The following is a 14,432-nucleotide window of genomic DNA, read 5'->3' as shown; positions in this document are numbered from 1 at the left end:
CTGGCCATCATACACAGATGGTGGTCTGCCCCCTTTTGGGGGTCCTTGGGGTTTGCCAGGCCTGAGCTCTGTGCGTGGCAGGGGCTGGGGGAGGCCAGGGGGTGCAGCTGGGCCCTGTTGGTGCACTCAGGACCCTTCTGGCAGCACGGCCCCATTTCCCTACTGTGAGAGGGGTGAAATGGTGTTGCTGCCATAAAGCACAGGGCAGAGCCCCAGCCTTCGTCTTCCCATCTCACCATAGCCACCGCTGGCTTCGCTCAGCGTCTTTACTGGGAAGCCTCAGTGGCTGAGGTGCCGTATCTGGAGGTCCTGGTGCAGGATGTGGCCCTGCTGGCAGCGAGGGGGCTGGCTCGGGGCTGCTGCCCCCTGCCCGGGGGCCTGCACACAGTCCCAGCTGCTGGATTAGGATTTGGGAGTCGTGCTTTGCTCCCATCTCCCAAGCTCTGGGGCAAAAGTTTTCCTCATAACTGATTTTATGTCTCTTCCACTTTATGACACCAATAAAGCTTAGCCAGGAGTTAAAGAACCTTTTATAAATAAAGGGTGAAAACAGAAGAGAAGAGAAGGGCACCGCTGTGCGGGGACAGGATGGGGCCACCGATCGTCCTGCAGGCAGCTTTGGTCCTCTGGGCTCACTGAATGCCCTCGGGGGGCTGGCACCCACCAAATCGGCAACCAGCGGTGCTGCTACGGGCTCAGGCCTCGCCATCCTCTTCCTCCTCCTCCTCTTCCTCCCTGCTGGAGTCCTGGAGGACCCCTGTGACCTGAGACAGAGGAGGGGGCTCAGTGGGCACAGGACCATTGGGGTCATTGGGGTGCCAGCGCTGGGCCAGGACTTGCCCACCTCCACGGCGTCCACGGGGCCGTGCTCCACCGTCGACTCGTGGGCCATCTGCAGTGGAGAGAGGGGTGGCGAGAGGGGCTGGCACCCAGCACCCAACGGGCTGGGGTCCTCCAGAGCCCCCTCAAGGCAGGAAGGGAAACTGAGGCACGGCGTGGGGGCAGGAGCTGCATACCAGGACGGAGGGCGCCCGGAAGAGGTAGCTGAAGGGATAGTAGAGGAAGTTGACGAAGGAGGCGGCGTAGAGGTCCGCGTAGCGCATCAGCTGGTTGGCGAAGAGGGTCTGGCGCGAGCCGCAGCGGAAGAGGCTGCCCATCTTCCCGTAGCACATGTCCATCTCGTGCGTGACTTTCTGCGGGCACGGCAGGATGGTCAGGGCACCCAGTGCCGGGGTGCTGGATGTGGGGGCACAACCGGGGATGGGTCCCTGGGGGTCACCTGGATCCGACGCTTGATGGAGCTGATGTCCGGGCGCTCACTGCTGCCACTGTCCAAGTGCCTGCAGTGGGAGCCAAGCTCTGAGCAGGGTCTTACAGCTCACCCGAGGGTCCTCCACGTGTCTCCTCTAGGTCCCTGCACCCCGTGGTGCCCCAGCCACAGCCCCCCCGTGCCCACTCACTGGTACAGCTCCGCCAGGAAGAGGTCCAGGCTCCGCAGCTCCTCAAACAGCTCTGCAATAGCAAAGGGTCCAGCTCAGCACAGGCACCGGCCCCGGCACGGCCACCACAGGGTGCTGGGACACGTCCCGCCCTGCTCGGCTGTCCCCAGGTCTGCTTTTGTCACCGAGGGGGGTTGGAGGTCCCGGGTTGGAGGGCTGCCCCCCAGCCAAGCCCTGCTCACCGCTCTTCTCCGTCCACACCTGCAGCTCGCGGGCCAGCTCGGGCACCACCAGGAAGGTGCGCCAGCCCTGCCGCTTCTTGGACTTGAGGATGTCCCCGAAGATGTGGTCCCCCATGTACAGGATGTCTTTGCCCTTCACGCCCAGCAGGTCACACACCACGTCCGAGGAGCCTGTGCCAGCCACACATCAGGGCACGGCGCTGCCGTGTCCCCGCGCCACCGCGCAGCCCGGCCGGGCACTCACCGCCGGAGTAGACGGCGCAGTGCTGGAGGGGGCCGGTGTATGTCCCGATGCGCAGCTTCCCCGTGTCCTGTGGGCAAAGAAGGCCCCGTGGTGGAGCTGTCACCTGCGCCGGAGCCACCAGGCTGTGCCCGCACTGTGCGAGGGGTTTGGGGGCAGGAGGGTGGCACGCGGCGGCCGGGTCCCCACCGTGTTGACTTGGCGCAGGACGGTGCCCTCGGCGAAGAAGAGCGGCTTGCGGGTGTCCACCACGATGAGGTCGAAGTAGGAGCGCCAGGGGCGCTGCGGGGTCTCGGCCTGCCAGGGAGCAGGGTATGGCGTGGAGGGGGGGTGACAAGAGGGGGTCACGGATGGCGGGGGGCTGCTAACAGCACCCCCAGCACGGCCTCACCTTGTCCCCGTCACTGAAGTCGAACAGGTAGGACATGATGGCCTGCAACGACAGCCGGGGTCACTGCCACCACACCATCCCTCAGGAGGGCGGCTGTGGGGTGGGGGGGCTGTGCTCTGTGCCCTCTCCCCCCAGGGGTGAGGGGGCTGCTACTCACGTCGGTGTAGTTGTAGTCGCTGTTGGTGGCCAGGAAAACCTTCCCCACTTCCTTCATGCGGCTCAGCAGCAGGGGCACGCGGGGCTGGCGAGGGCAGAGTCAGGGCACTGGGGGCTGGGGGTGGGCATGGGGGCCTGGCTTTGGGGTGGGGGGGGCTCAGAGGCACTCACATCTTTCACCACGTATTTCTCCAGGTTCTCCAGCGTCTTCTCCTTCAGGCAGCCCTGCAGAGGGGACGGGTGGTACGAGCTCGGCATGGTGCCAGCATCCAGACATCTTTTGTCCCTCCCACCCCCCCCTTCCAAAAAACTTCTGGGGGTGAAGCCATGGCCATGGTGTCCCCCGAACCCTGCCCGTGGCACCCACCGAGAGATGGACTTGGTCCATGGCCTCGCGCACATCCTGGAACATGCTGCGGAAGGACATGAAGAGGTTCCCGTGCTTGTACCCGGTGTCGCAGCTGCAATTGGGGGAAAAATGGAGTGTGAAGGTGACAGGAGGCCCCCTGAGACCCCCTCCTTACCCAGACTGCCACTGGGGGGGTGCCACATCCTGTCCCCTCCCCTATTTCCCTCTTACTTGACGTATCTGGAGCAGTTGCTGAAGAAGTCCACGAGGCAGGCGTAGAGGTAGGTCTCTGCCAGGGAAAGCGGCCGTGAGTGGGGGCAAGGCCACGGAGAGGGCTTGGGGGGGTGAGGCTGGGGGGGGGTCACTCACCCGTGAGGTTGAAGAGGGTGTTGAGGATGTGGAAGCGCTTCATGTCGTCCCGCTGGATGAACTTGTTGGGATAGTAGTGGAGGATTTCAGCCCTGGGGAGGGGGCACGGAGCCACTGTGGGTGTGGGGAGCACCTGGCCGGATCCTGCCCCTCCAACCACAACCCAAAACCTCACTGCCTGGAGCCTGAGGGACCCCTGCGACCCCCCCGAGCCCAGAACTCACCCCTTGAGGAAGCGGAAGCCGTGGGCGCAGACCAGCAGGTTCCCGTGCGAGTCCACCTTCAGCAGGTTCCCGTACAGGGCGTCGAACACCAGCCCCCTGCGGCACGGACCCCCGTGAGCACGGTGTGGGACGGAGGGGGGGTCCCGGTGCCCCTGCCACACGCGTGTCCCCCCTGATCCCGTCCCCAAAGCCCGCCGGCACTCACCGGGTGGGGAAGGTGGGGTCATACTTGTAGGCGAGGATCTCGTGGGGGTACCCGATGGAGACGAGGTGCTCCAGCAGCAGCTGGAAGGCCAGCTCCTCGTAGTCGGGGGACTTGTACACTGCAGCGGGCAGGGGGATGGCGTGGGTGCGGGCTGGGGGTGGGGGCAGCACCCCAAAATCTGCCTAAGTCCCCTCCCCTCCGCCCCACGCACTGGCCAAGGTGTAGTCCATGTCGAAGCCGAAGCATTTGATCTTCTCCAGCGCCAGGCTGCGGTTCACGAAGATCCTGGGGGCGACCGGGGGTCAGCACTGGGGGCGTTTGGGGCGCAGCGGGGGGAGCACAGACCCCCCACGGCAGGTGCCCAGTCCCTTCCCCAGGCAAGGGGCCCCGCGGAGAGTTATCAGAGCAGAAAAAGGGGCTTTTCATCAGAAAAAAAAAGGGCTTTCAGTAGAAAAAAGGGCTTTTCAGCTGGAAACGGAGCCACGGTGGGCTGGGGGCACAGGGCACGGATTCCCCCCCGTTTGCTCAGGACGACTGCAAGGGGACCCCGGCCTCACCGCCCCCTACGCCCAAATTTGCCCCATCTCCCCCCAAATCCTCCCCCCGCCCCTCCAGCCCCCCCCCCCCCGCCCCACCGGTGCTGGCAGTCCCTCCGCAGCGCCCGGGGGTCGCCCTGCCCCGGGCCCCTCTCGCCCTCGCTGCCCATCACCGCCGCCTCCGGCCGCCTCCTGCCTCCGCCCGTTTTAACGGGGCCCCGCGCCCCGCCCCGGCCCCACGGCCCCGGCCCGGCCCCCGGTTCCCCCCCGGCCCCGAGGCAGCGGCGCCCTCCCACGGCCACGGCCCCGACGGCGCCAGGAGGCTGGGGGCGGCCCGGTGCCCCCGGGGCAATCATTAACCAAGGGTCAAGGCCCGGCCCCGCACCGCCCCCGGCCTCTCCCCCTCGGCCCTACCCGAGGGAAGCCGCGGGGAAGCGCCCCCCAAAACCCCAAATCCGTGGGGCCGGGCCCCGGGGCTGGGAGTGGGGGGCACTGAGCACCCCCCAGGCCCCAGGGGCTTGTGCAAGGCTTGGCCAGGAGCCCCTGAAAGCAGTGACAATTTGGGGTCAACCCCAGCTGTGGGGCCGTGATAAGCCTCCCCCCTGTCCCGTGACAGGAGGGGGTTCACGTGGGGCTCTTATCTAGGGCCACAGGCCCCGCTCACACCCAGGGTGTGGGGGGACAGCACTGGGAAAGGAGGGGGAAAGCCAGGTGGCACCCCCAGCCCCAAAGAACCCCCCAAAAAAAAGAGAGGCGCAGCACTGGTATACGAAGGATTTCTTTATTGAGTCCGAGGTAGCAGCAGTGAGCAGGGGCTGTGGTATTGGGGGGGCCCAGGGCTGCCCCCCAGCCACAGGGGGACACGGGGCAGCGTCACCACTGCAGATGGAGGCAAAGCTGAGCACAGCGCAGCCCGCGGCCCCCAGCCTGGGGCAAGGACCAGCAGCACCAGTCCTCCTCCTCCTGGGGAGGAATCACTGCAACGGGATCCGAATTAAGTCATGAGAAATAAAAAAATAAAGTGTCCTCCCACGTCACTGCTAACCTAAACCTACAGAGCAGTGGGACCGCCATGCCTCAGGCAGGCACAGGCTCACAGCCGCACACCCCTTCTAAAAACGTAGCGCCAAAACCATTAAAAAAAAACAAAGATACTTCAGTGACAACACTAGGCAGAAGGGAGGGGAGCCCTGTGGACGAGGACAGGCCTACGGCACGCCGGGAGGCGGCGGGGGAGTGCGCTCGGCTCCCTCACGGTCGGCAGCGGAAAGCAGGCACAGCGCGAGCGGCCCGGGGCAGCAGCAGGCGCCTCACACTCCCAGGACGGCGTACTTGAAGACAGCCATGATGGCAGCGCTGATGAGGCCCGAGATAGGCACGGTGACGAACCAGGCCATGAAGATGTTGCGGAAGAGATGCCAGTCCACCGCCTTCCTGGAGCGCAGCCAGCCCACGGAGACCACCGAGCCCACCTGCCGAGGAGCCGGCCCTGTCTCAGCACAGCCCTCGCCATGGGGCTGCCCCACACGTTGAGTCCCAGGTTCCCTCCCCACAGCACTTAGCCCCAGCAGGGCAACCTGGCACAAGCCCCTCGTCACCACCAGCTCCCTCATCCCACAGGCTCCCGGCTGTTTCGGGGGCTCAGCAGCAGCCTGTCCCCCATCAGCAACAGGATGCAGAAGAGAGCGGGCTCATCCTTACCTTGCAGTGGGTGGTGCTGATGGGGAGGCCCACGTTGGAGGCGATCACCACGGTCAGGGCAGACGCCAGCTCGATGCTGAAGCCACTGTGGACACAAAACATGTGGGAATGAGGCACGGGGCTGGCACCAGGACCCCAGTGCCCCCCCCCCGACCATGAGAATGATTTGGCCCCAGCCATAGCTGGGGGCTGCTCCGCTCCCCCCCCACAGGGCCCAAGCAGACACTGCACAGCGGGACCAGCTCCTTGCCTGGGACCAACTCCTCCAGGGCAGGAGGTTGGAGCACAGCCCCTGCAGCGGGGGTCAGCAGGCAGGGAAGCGTTACGGGGCCACACGTGCCCCAGGTAAAGCACTGGAGGGGTGTGAGAAGAGCCCTTCTCATCACACCCAGGGCTCTGGGAGCAGGACACGGTTCCAGCCCTGCCTTACCTTGATGGTGTGATGGGAGTCAGGTCCTTGCCCATGGTCTGGATGACTCTCCGTCCCCACACCCACAAACCGATGCAAATCCCTGCGCCGCCGTACAGCAGCAGCCAGATGGGAGTCGCCACTTTCGTAGCCACATCGCCCGTCTGGTAGATGAGGTAGAGTGCAACCAGAGGGCCGATGGCATTGCTGCAAGAGGAAGGCAACCCTTAGCTGGCACGCCAGCTGAGCAGGGCAGCGCCCGCCCCGCAGAGCCAGCAGAAGGGGCGAGCTGGCTGGCCAGCTCCACTGACCTGACATCATTGCCACCATGAGCAAAAGAGCCAAAGCAGGCAGTGAGGATCTGCAGGAACTGGAAGAGGAGGGACACCTCGGGCTTGTCCTGGTCTTGCCATTCCTCCAGGGAGCTGCTGCTGCCCTTCCTGTTGCCGATGCCCATCTCCACCTGGGCAGCGTTCAGATCCACGTCAGCAGCGGGGTGCGTATCCGCCACCGCGTTGCAGTAGCTGGTGTAGCTGTCCATGCGCACCCTCTTCTTGGTGTCTGCTGCGGGCCAGGTCAGCTTCTCCATCTCCTCGCCCCTGGGCTCACCCTCCCTGGCCCGGAAAGAGTCCAGGGGCATGCCGCAGATGGCCATGGTGTAGGACGTGTAACTGTTGTTGCGGCGCAGGGGCTTGTCCCCCGAGTCCCCCATGCAGTCCCCCATTTTGGCGAGGTGCAGTTTATGCAGCAGCTCTTTGTAGAGGCCGGAGTCCTTGTGCACGGTGTGGTACTGGTACTGCCCGCTGGAGCTCATCTGGTGGCTCACGGCCTGGTTGAACTGAACGAGGTTGCCGTTGGGCAGCTGCACGGCTCCTGCTGAGGGAAAAGGAGGGGAGTTAGTGCCCAGGGACCCACAGAACCCAGCACCCTCCCCACCACCCCCCAGTGCTCACCACTATCAATGTTGGTCTCCTTCAGGTCGACACTCGGGAGCCTCTCGCGCTCCGGGACCTCCTCCAAGTCCCCCAGGTTGAAGGACACCGTCCTCTCCTCCACAGCCACCCGGTGCGGCACAGGCGACACCACCTCGGCTATGGGGCTCTTGGCATTGCCTGGACCATCGCCAAGAGGAGCCTTGGGCTCCTCATGGTCTTCTTTCAGGCTGCTGTTCTTCTCCATCAGGGGGCTTTCAGAAGGACTCGATTTAATCTCTCCTGCCAAGAGAAGCAGATGCCATAAAACCCCTGCCCTCTACCAGAGCCACACCTGCCCTGCTGCCCACAATGCCCCTCAAGGCTAGGATTTATGGCAGACAAATTGGCTTCCACCTCCCCAGCACTGAACTTTGGTAGCTGCTCCCTCTCACCCAATGCTCATCAGTCACACCTTGCCCAATGCTCAGCAGCCAGACTGTCATAAGCCAGCTCATCTCCTATTTTTAGCCCCTGCACACCCACACCGGGTGTGGTGAGCAGCATTATGGGGATGTTGCTGGTTATTCCGAGGGCAGAGATTCCTCTTCCAACAAACAAGCCATGTTTGTCTCAGTCTGTGCCCGCCTGTGCCCCCTCCCCTGCTGCCAGCACCCCCGGGCAGTGCAGCACCCAGACAGGGCCCTGCTTCTCTCCCGGGACCCCCTGAACTTCTCCATCCTCTCCCCACTGCCTGGGGCCTGGCTCCAGCTCCTGCTGCTGGGCTGCAAACCCAAACAGCCCGGCTTGCCAGGAGCAGCCTCCAGCCTCCCCGCACTGCTTGGTTTCCTGCTCCGAGGGGAGCCAAGCCGGTGCCTCCCCAAGCCCAGGAAGCTGAGGCTGTTCCTGCTGGGATCTTGCAAACAGTGGTTGGAAACAGGAGCTCAGCCCATCCAGACACCTCCAACCACAACTGCCACCCACCCTGGCACCAAGCCCCCAGCAGCCCCCAGCAGCCCCCAGCCCCACGCACAGCAGCTGAAGGCAGGGAGGAGCTGCACGAAGCTCCGGCAGCTGGAAGGATTTCAAGGGCAGCCATAAAGCTGTTAGTCACACCCCAGCTCCGCCAGCCTGACAAGGACACTCGCTATCCCCTCACCTACATGAAATGAGGAAGCTGACTGCACGCAGAGCTCGTGTGCGAGACCCCGCACAGCTCAGAGCTGCCTGCGCTGTCAGAAGGGTGCCGGGACTGCTGTTTTGGATGCCTTTCAACAGACATTTCTGCCACGGGGAAAGGATTTCATAAGATTACGCAGCTCTGACTTGCTATCTGCAGCTGCTGGGCCAAAGATTGATCGCCAGGTATGCCCGGGATTAAAGGTTACGCCAGCTGACAGCCTCCCTGCCTCCTGCCTGAGCCACAGTGCCAAGAGCAGCTCCGGATTGCCCTGCCCAGCAGCTGCCGGATAGCAAAACATTGCTCCCAGGGGGTTTGAGGGGTCCTGGCAGCCCCCAGGTGCTGCTGGTGGCAAGGAGCTCGCAGGGCCCAGCCCATGGCTTGGAGAGATGCACCCGGTGACTCAGGGCTGGCAGAGCAGCTTAAGTGATAACTGCAGCTAAGGATCCCTGCTAATAACAGCCCTGGGGCTAATGAGGTCTCCCGCTGCGAAAGGAAGTTTGTTAGTGAGCGCGCCCTCCCCCAAAGGATCACAAAGAGGCGGGTACTTACGTTCAATTTTCTTCTTCATTCTCGGACATACAAAGAACCAGACGACGAGAGCACAGACAACAGCACTCCCCGCCGAAATTAGGAGGATACCCCAGAGAGGAAGTTTGTCAAAGCCCAGCACTAGGAAATAAAACAACGGATCTTGAAAACCCCAGGGCCACAGCCCCCTCCGTGTACGACTTGGGTGTGCAGAGCAGCTCCACCTGCAATGCCCGGGCTGGCCGGCCCGCCAGCGAGCATCCAATTCAATGGGAAATCCACTGCTGACCACATGGAAACCGGGAGCTTAGCACACGTGGAGCCCCACCAGGGTACAATCTCCCCCATCAAAAGCTAATCTCTTTCACATGCTCAGACACTTTCCCTCCTCCCTCCCGCAGCCAAACCCGATTAGCGCCCGGTGTGCGTTCTGCCTGAGCAGCACCAGGAATACTCGCACCCGCCTCGCACAGCGCCGTGTCCTGCCTTGCTGCAATGTCACAGAAAAACGCAGCCAGGCTGCTGCAGCAGGCAGTGCTGCCTCTCCTGGCACATCGGGCTGGGAAGCCGGGGGGGGGGAGAGCAAAGGCAGGACCTCAGCTGCTCCCACCAGAGAGCTGGGCTGCCCCCAGCACCTCTCCCAAGGTGATTTCTCTGCCACGCAAGTGCCTGAAACCTTCCGAGAGGCACCCAAGGTGTTCAGTGACCTAGTTCCAAGCGCCCCCACATGCAGCGTGACTTCTAGCAGGCGCTTACACCTCGCAGTCTGCTGCAACCTGCCAGGAGACAGAGTGCTCGTGATGGCTCAGCTCCTGCATGTCCTGCTGCAGCACCATAACACACTGTTAACCTGTGAGCCCCAGGCAGCCCCCAACCACCTGGCTTGCCAAGGGCTATGAAGCCCACAGGGAGCAGCGTGAGGCTTCGCCCCACTCCTCCAGCCAGGGCTGAACACGAATCCACCTGGGGAAGCCGAGCTGTGAACCAACCCAGAGCAGCACTGCTGCTCAGTGAGCTCCGTGCCTCTCAGCCTCCTCCTCTTCCTCACCCGTGCCTGCCGGGCTGGACACCGCACCAGGCACACCAAGGGGAGGGAGCTGATGGCCCTCGCAAGCCTTCCAGGCACTGTTTACAGAGAAAACCCTCAAAAGCCTCAAAAAGCACTGCCTCCTGTCAGCCTCCAGCCACCTCTTCCACTGTTCCACAACAGGAAACCCACTCAGACTGAAAACAGCTCACGCCGAGTTACTCTGACTGATGGAAGTTATGATTTGGTATTTTTCCCCACCAGCCTGCCTTTGGGCTCTGCGGGTACGCCGCTCATTACGCCCGTGCCAAGCGGGCGGGCGACAGGGCTGTGCTTTTCCCGTCCCCCCTACACAACAGCCAAACAAACATTTCAATTTGGTGTTCCCAAAGGGCTTTCAAACTGCAGCGAACTCCTCTTCTCAGTACAGGTGCCAGCTGCAGTGCGCCAGCTCTTCTCGCCAGGAAGTCTCGGGGATAATTAGTTTATTCTTAGGGACCAGGTGAACAGAGAGGCCACGGGCTCCACGCCCAGCCTCCAGCCCTGCTCCTAGCCTCACTACCGGAGAGTGGGGAGCCCGAGGAGCCTCCCAGCAGCAGCTGGTACCTGAGGTTAGCACAGGTTAGAGAAGGAGAAGGGGAAGTCGCGTTATCTGCCAGCGCTGGGGAGTCTAAGGAGAAAGGTCTGTGGGGTTTAGTTTGGGCAGGCCTCTGGCTGGGAACTATCTAGTACAGAACTCAGCGCACGCTAGCCTGCCGCCTTCTGTAACCGGCACAGGCCAGCCGCCTTCTAGGAGAATTCAGCCCTGAAAAGCAAAAAGGGGTAAATCGTGCATTTAATGGAGGCTTTGTAAAGAATTCCAAAATTCAGGTTCAAGTATTCAGACGTGTACTTACAGGGCGCGCCGGTATACATGATGGAGAAGAGGTTGATCCCCACGGTACAGGCATAGAAGACGGGCAGAGCTCGCAAGCCGTTGGGGACAGGGTCTGCCTGCAAGACAAGGTCGGGAGCTGCAGGAACCCAGAGCCCAGCACCACGGGGGCCGTGCGGCACAGGAGCGGCCACCCCCAGCCACATCGTGAGACTCCCCACACCTTCAGCCCTGCAGCGTGCCCCCAGCCAGAACCAGGGGCTGCATGGAGCCTCCCCGCTGCGCCCCGCTCACACCGACCAGGGGGGCACCTCCAGGCCCCCGACACCCCCTGCAAACACACGCCAGCTCTTACAGCCCTTCCTCAGGCTCCAACCGCACGGGATTTTTCACCTCCCCGGGTGCTTTCAGACCAAACCATTTGTCAGACAAAGGTTTTGCCTCTCCAGCTGACCCAGGCTGCACAAGGAAGTCCACCACCCACAAGCAGCTTACTCAGCCTCATACCTGCGCAGAGAGGCCCTCGCCCAGCAGCAGGAGCACTTAATCTCTACCCGGCAATCCGGGTCCCGTGCTGATGCAAGTGCACGGAGCGCTGCCGACCACGGCGAGGGGCCGCAAGCAGCCGGTTCCCTGCCAGAGCCACTCGCCAACAGGAAGCACGGGGGGCAAGCACAGCTCTCAAAGGCCAGTTATGCAAGGTTACTCCGACAGCAGTGACGCCGGATTGTTTTAGAAGGTTGCCAGGCAGAAAACAGCAGCGATACGATCTTAACATCTCTCGAAGCAGAAGTAGTTAGATCCCAGCCCTGAACTCATTTAAGTCATTAAACTCAAATGCGCAGAACAAACTGATTACACAACAATGCTGGAGCTGGCTCCCCTGGCCGGCTGGCTGAGTGTCCCTCACCAGCAGTGTCGCGTGCTTCACAGAGGTTTGTCACCTCCAAAAGGTGACATTAAAGCCGCCACCTCCATTTCCAACAGTTTGGGTGCCAATTTCCTTTTCCTGGAACTCCACACCCTTTAAACAGGGAAAGTTCGTTCTCAAGCCCCACCAGAGAGCCCCTGGGTTCACCTGGAGCCTCGCAGCCCTGCCAGGAGGTTGCTGCTACCTGACCAAGTTTTAAGGCAGAGAAGAACCCAGAACAATTTGCCTGAGGAGCTTCAGCTGCAGGTTTCACCCCAGGCTTGGACTTTGGCTCCCAGGCCAGGCATTGCACTCACGGTGACCAAGAAGAGGACAGCAGGGTTCCCTGAGCTCTGTCCTCAGGGCATGCTGCCCCAAATACAGCCCCTGAGCCCCCCAAAGTAGCTTTAGACCTGCTGCTTGCAGGTGGCTTGGGATGGAAACGCTGCTCCTACGTACGGGAAGCAGCAGTTCCTTTGTAGGCTAATGCCAGAGCAGATCACACAAGCTGAAGGAAGTGCAAATCGGCACGGCCACAAGTTGTACCTCCTGACATACAGCAGCACCCAGAGAGGTGCAAGAACCCTGCCCGGCTTCAGAAAAATAAAACCAGCAGAAACTGCTCTGCTTCGCGGTGATACAGAACAGCCTGGAGGTGTGGGCTGCCCAGCCAGCCTCCCCTGGGGGGAAAGCGCACTTTCCACAGCACCAGGGACAATTCTGTCTCTTCTGGCTTCAAAACAAAGCCATCGCTGCCAGTCGTTGCCTTCATCTGCAGCATGGCTCACCCTCACACCATGAGTCAAGGAAAATCCTGACAAGAAGCTCTGATGTTATCAATTCCAGGCTGCTTTGCTACTTGGAAGCCGCAGCTGCTTCTCCTCCAGCCAGGCAAGGGACACTGCCAGCCCAGATGTTTTGGAGGAGGTAAGTGAAGCCTCCTTATCTCCTGGGCTCCACTTCACAGAACAAGTGCAGCTCTCGTCCTCCCCTAGGTCCCTTCAGCTGCTCCTGGCCGGGTGCCCACTCAAGGCTCACCACAAGCACACATCCAAAGCCATGCACCTGCAGAACTTCTGATGCACGTAAGCCAACCAGCCCCACTAACAGGCACGCTGGGAGCCCCCAGCAGCCCCAGGCTGTCCCAACACACAGCTTCATCCTTACCTTATGAAGAATGAACCTACGGACAAGGAAGAACAGGATAGCAGACATGATGCCAGACAGGAGGGGTGAGATGAACCAGGACAACACTAGGAGAGAAGAGGTGTGATTAGAACCACACTGCACACAGAGGGGGTCGTGCTGTGTCTGGAGCCATCACCTCACTGCACTCACCGATTTTTAGCAGCTCAGACCACTTGACACCTTCCTGCCCTTTGGCCACCAAGGAAAAGCCGATCGTTGCTCCGACAATACAATGGGTACCCGAAATGGGAAGCTTCAAGAACGAAGCCACAAGCTGCCACACGGCCGATCCTGAAGGGCGAGAACAAGGCCGGTAAGGGAGCCATCGGCACGGGGCAGCACGGCACGGCGTGGATCACGGGCACTCACCGAACATGGCGCTGATGGAGCCGGCCATGAGCAGCTCCTGCGTGGAGTTGTACATCTCCACGTCGATCAGCCCCTTGCGGATGGTCTCGCTGACCTTGGCCCCCAGCAGGACGGAGCCCACCGTCTCGAAGATGCTGGCCAAGATGCACGCCTGCCGGAGCGTCACCACGCCCGAGCCCACCGCAGTCCCAAAGGAGTTGGCCACGTCGTTGGCACCCACGGAGAAGGCCAGCACGAAGGCGATGATGAAGCCCAGCACCAGCATCCAGAGGAAGCCGGTGAGCGGAGCCGGCACCGCGCCGCTCTCCGCCAGCGCCGTGACACCGCTGGGGACCGAATCCATGGCTGCAGCCAGCGGTTTGGGGACGGACAGGGATGGATGGGGGGGGGCTCGGGGCCGGGATGTAAACAGAGCGTGAGGTACGGAGGTGCGACAATAAATAAGGTACAAAATTAAATAGGCTGCGGGCGGGACGCGGGGCCGCTGCTATAGGGCGCGGGCGGCGGCGGCGGCTGCGGGGCGGCCGGGGGCGGTCAGGGCCGGGCCGGGCTCCATGGTGAGGGCTGGCGGGGGGGCGGCCTCTTCATCCTGCGGACAGCGGGAGCTGAGCGGGCGGCACCGGCACCGCGCGGCCACAACGGCCGCTCCCGCGCCGAAAAAAGCCCCGAAACCGACCGGAATCGCCCCAAAATCCCTCCCAGGTGCCCCCACGTCCTCCCAACCCCCCCCCCCCCCGAGCCCAGCCCACGGCCGCCGCCACCCCCCTGAGCCCCGCTCACCGACAGCGCCCAGGGGCCGGGCCGGGGCCGGTTCCGGGAGCACCGGGACGCGGGCACCGAACGCGCGCTGGGGACGCGCTGAGCTCGGCCCGGCCCCGCCGCCCCCTGGCGCTTTTACCCTCCCTGCCACGTGACCTCCGCGACTCCCGGCTTAACCCCGTGACGTCAGGAGCCTCCCGGCGCTCCCATTCGCCCGTTGGCCGCCGGGAGGGCGGGGCCGAGCCGCTATTGGCTGCCGGCAGCCAACGGCCGGGAGCCGCTGGGGAACTCTTGGCGCGCCGCTCGGCGGGCAGCGCGCGTTGCGCTCCACGTGGGCGCCGCCCGGTTCTGGCGCGGCCCCGACCCGGCACCGGCACCGGGCGCGATCCGGGCCCCGGGCACGGCACCGGGCACAGCCCCG

At 62.9% G+C, this 14,432-nt stretch overlaps 2 protein-coding genes across 3 annotated transcripts; both read right to left on the bottom strand.

Annotated features, from left to right (window-relative positions):
* Positions 1 to 512: 512 nt before the first annotated feature.
* Positions 513 to 4,397, bottom strand: LOC119713489 (cytosolic purine 5'-nucleotidase). Its single transcript, XM_038166935.2, has 18 exons — positions 4,252 to 4,397; positions 3,828 to 3,901; positions 3,617 to 3,734; positions 3,412 to 3,507; positions 3,188 to 3,279; positions 3,050 to 3,107; positions 2,837 to 2,930; positions 2,641 to 2,694; positions 2,471 to 2,554; positions 2,314 to 2,355; positions 2,112 to 2,219; positions 1,926 to 1,992; positions 1,682 to 1,852; positions 1,461 to 1,512; positions 1,280 to 1,340; positions 1,017 to 1,193; positions 845 to 892; positions 513 to 764 (listed from the first exon to the last, which is right to left on the bottom strand). The coding sequence occupies exons 1-18, from the start codon at positions 4,320 to 4,322 to the stop codon at positions 696 to 698; spliced, it is 1,536 nt and encodes a 511-aa protein (XP_038022863.2). The 5' UTR covers positions 4,323 to 4,397; the 3' UTR covers positions 513 to 695.
* A 517-nt stretch (positions 4,398 to 4,914) lies between these two features.
* On the bottom strand, positions 4,915 to 14,189 carry SLC20A1 (solute carrier family 20 member 1). Of its 2 annotated transcripts, none has more exons than XM_038166932.2 (11): positions 14,033 to 14,189; positions 13,253 to 13,841; positions 13,034 to 13,174; positions 12,863 to 12,948; positions 10,808 to 10,904; positions 8,906 to 9,025; positions 7,216 to 7,476; positions 6,574 to 7,138; positions 6,284 to 6,469; positions 5,854 to 5,938; positions 4,915 to 5,624 (listed from the first exon to the last, which is right to left on the bottom strand). In XM_038166932.2, exons 2-11 carry the CDS (start codon positions 13,593 to 13,595, stop codon positions 5,463 to 5,465), a joined length of 2,046 nt encoding a protein of 681 aa, XP_038022860.1. In that variant the 5' UTR covers positions 13,596 to 13,841; positions 14,033 to 14,189; the 3' UTR covers positions 4,915 to 5,462. The 2 variants fall into 2 exon arrangements, with proteins under 2 accessions (XP_038022860.1, XP_038022861.1); XM_038166933.2 differs by having other exon boundaries at positions 6,574 to 7,135.
* Between the last annotated feature and the right edge of the window lie 243 nt (positions 14,190 to 14,432).

Source organism: Anas platyrhynchos, chromosome 23 (genome assembly GCF_047663525.1).
Source record: "Anas platyrhynchos isolate ZD024472 breed Pekin duck chromosome 23, IASCAAS_PekinDuck_T2T, whole genome shotgun sequence".
Classification (NCBI taxonomy): Eukaryota; Metazoa; Chordata; class Aves; order Anseriformes; family Anatidae; genus Anas; species Anas platyrhynchos.
The sequence above is the reverse complement of the archived record's forward strand: the minus strand, read 5'-3'. Positions and strand labels throughout refer to the sequence as shown.

Excerpts from the sequence above, each read along its gene's own strand:
- LOC119713489 (XM_038166935.2), bottom strand. The coding sequence starts at position 4,322 with ATGGGCAGCGAGGGCGAGAGGGGCCCGGGGCAGGGCGACCCCCGGGCG. Across the intron at positions 3,902-4,251 it reads CGGAGGGACTGCCAGCACCG|GATCTTCGTGAACCGCAGCC; the intron begins GTGGGGCGGGGG and ends GGTCGCCCCCAG. Across the intron at positions 1,341-1,460 it reads TTCCTGGCGGAGCTGTACCA|GCACTTGGACAGTGGCAGCA; the intron begins GTGAGTGGGCAC and ends CTCCCACTGCAG.
- SLC20A1 (XM_038166932.2), bottom strand. The coding sequence starts at position 13,595 with ATGGATTCGGTCCCCAGCGGTGTCACGGCGCTGGCGGAGAGCGGCGCG. Across the intron at positions 7,477-8,905 it reads AATGAAGAAGAAAATTGAAC|GAGAGATTAAATCGAGTCCT; the intron begins GTAAGTACCCGC and ends TTCTCTTGGCAG. Across the intron at positions 7,139-7,215 it reads GGAGACCAACATTGATAGTG|CAGGAGCCGTGCAGCTGCCC; the intron begins GTGAGCACTGGG and ends CTTTTCCCTCAG.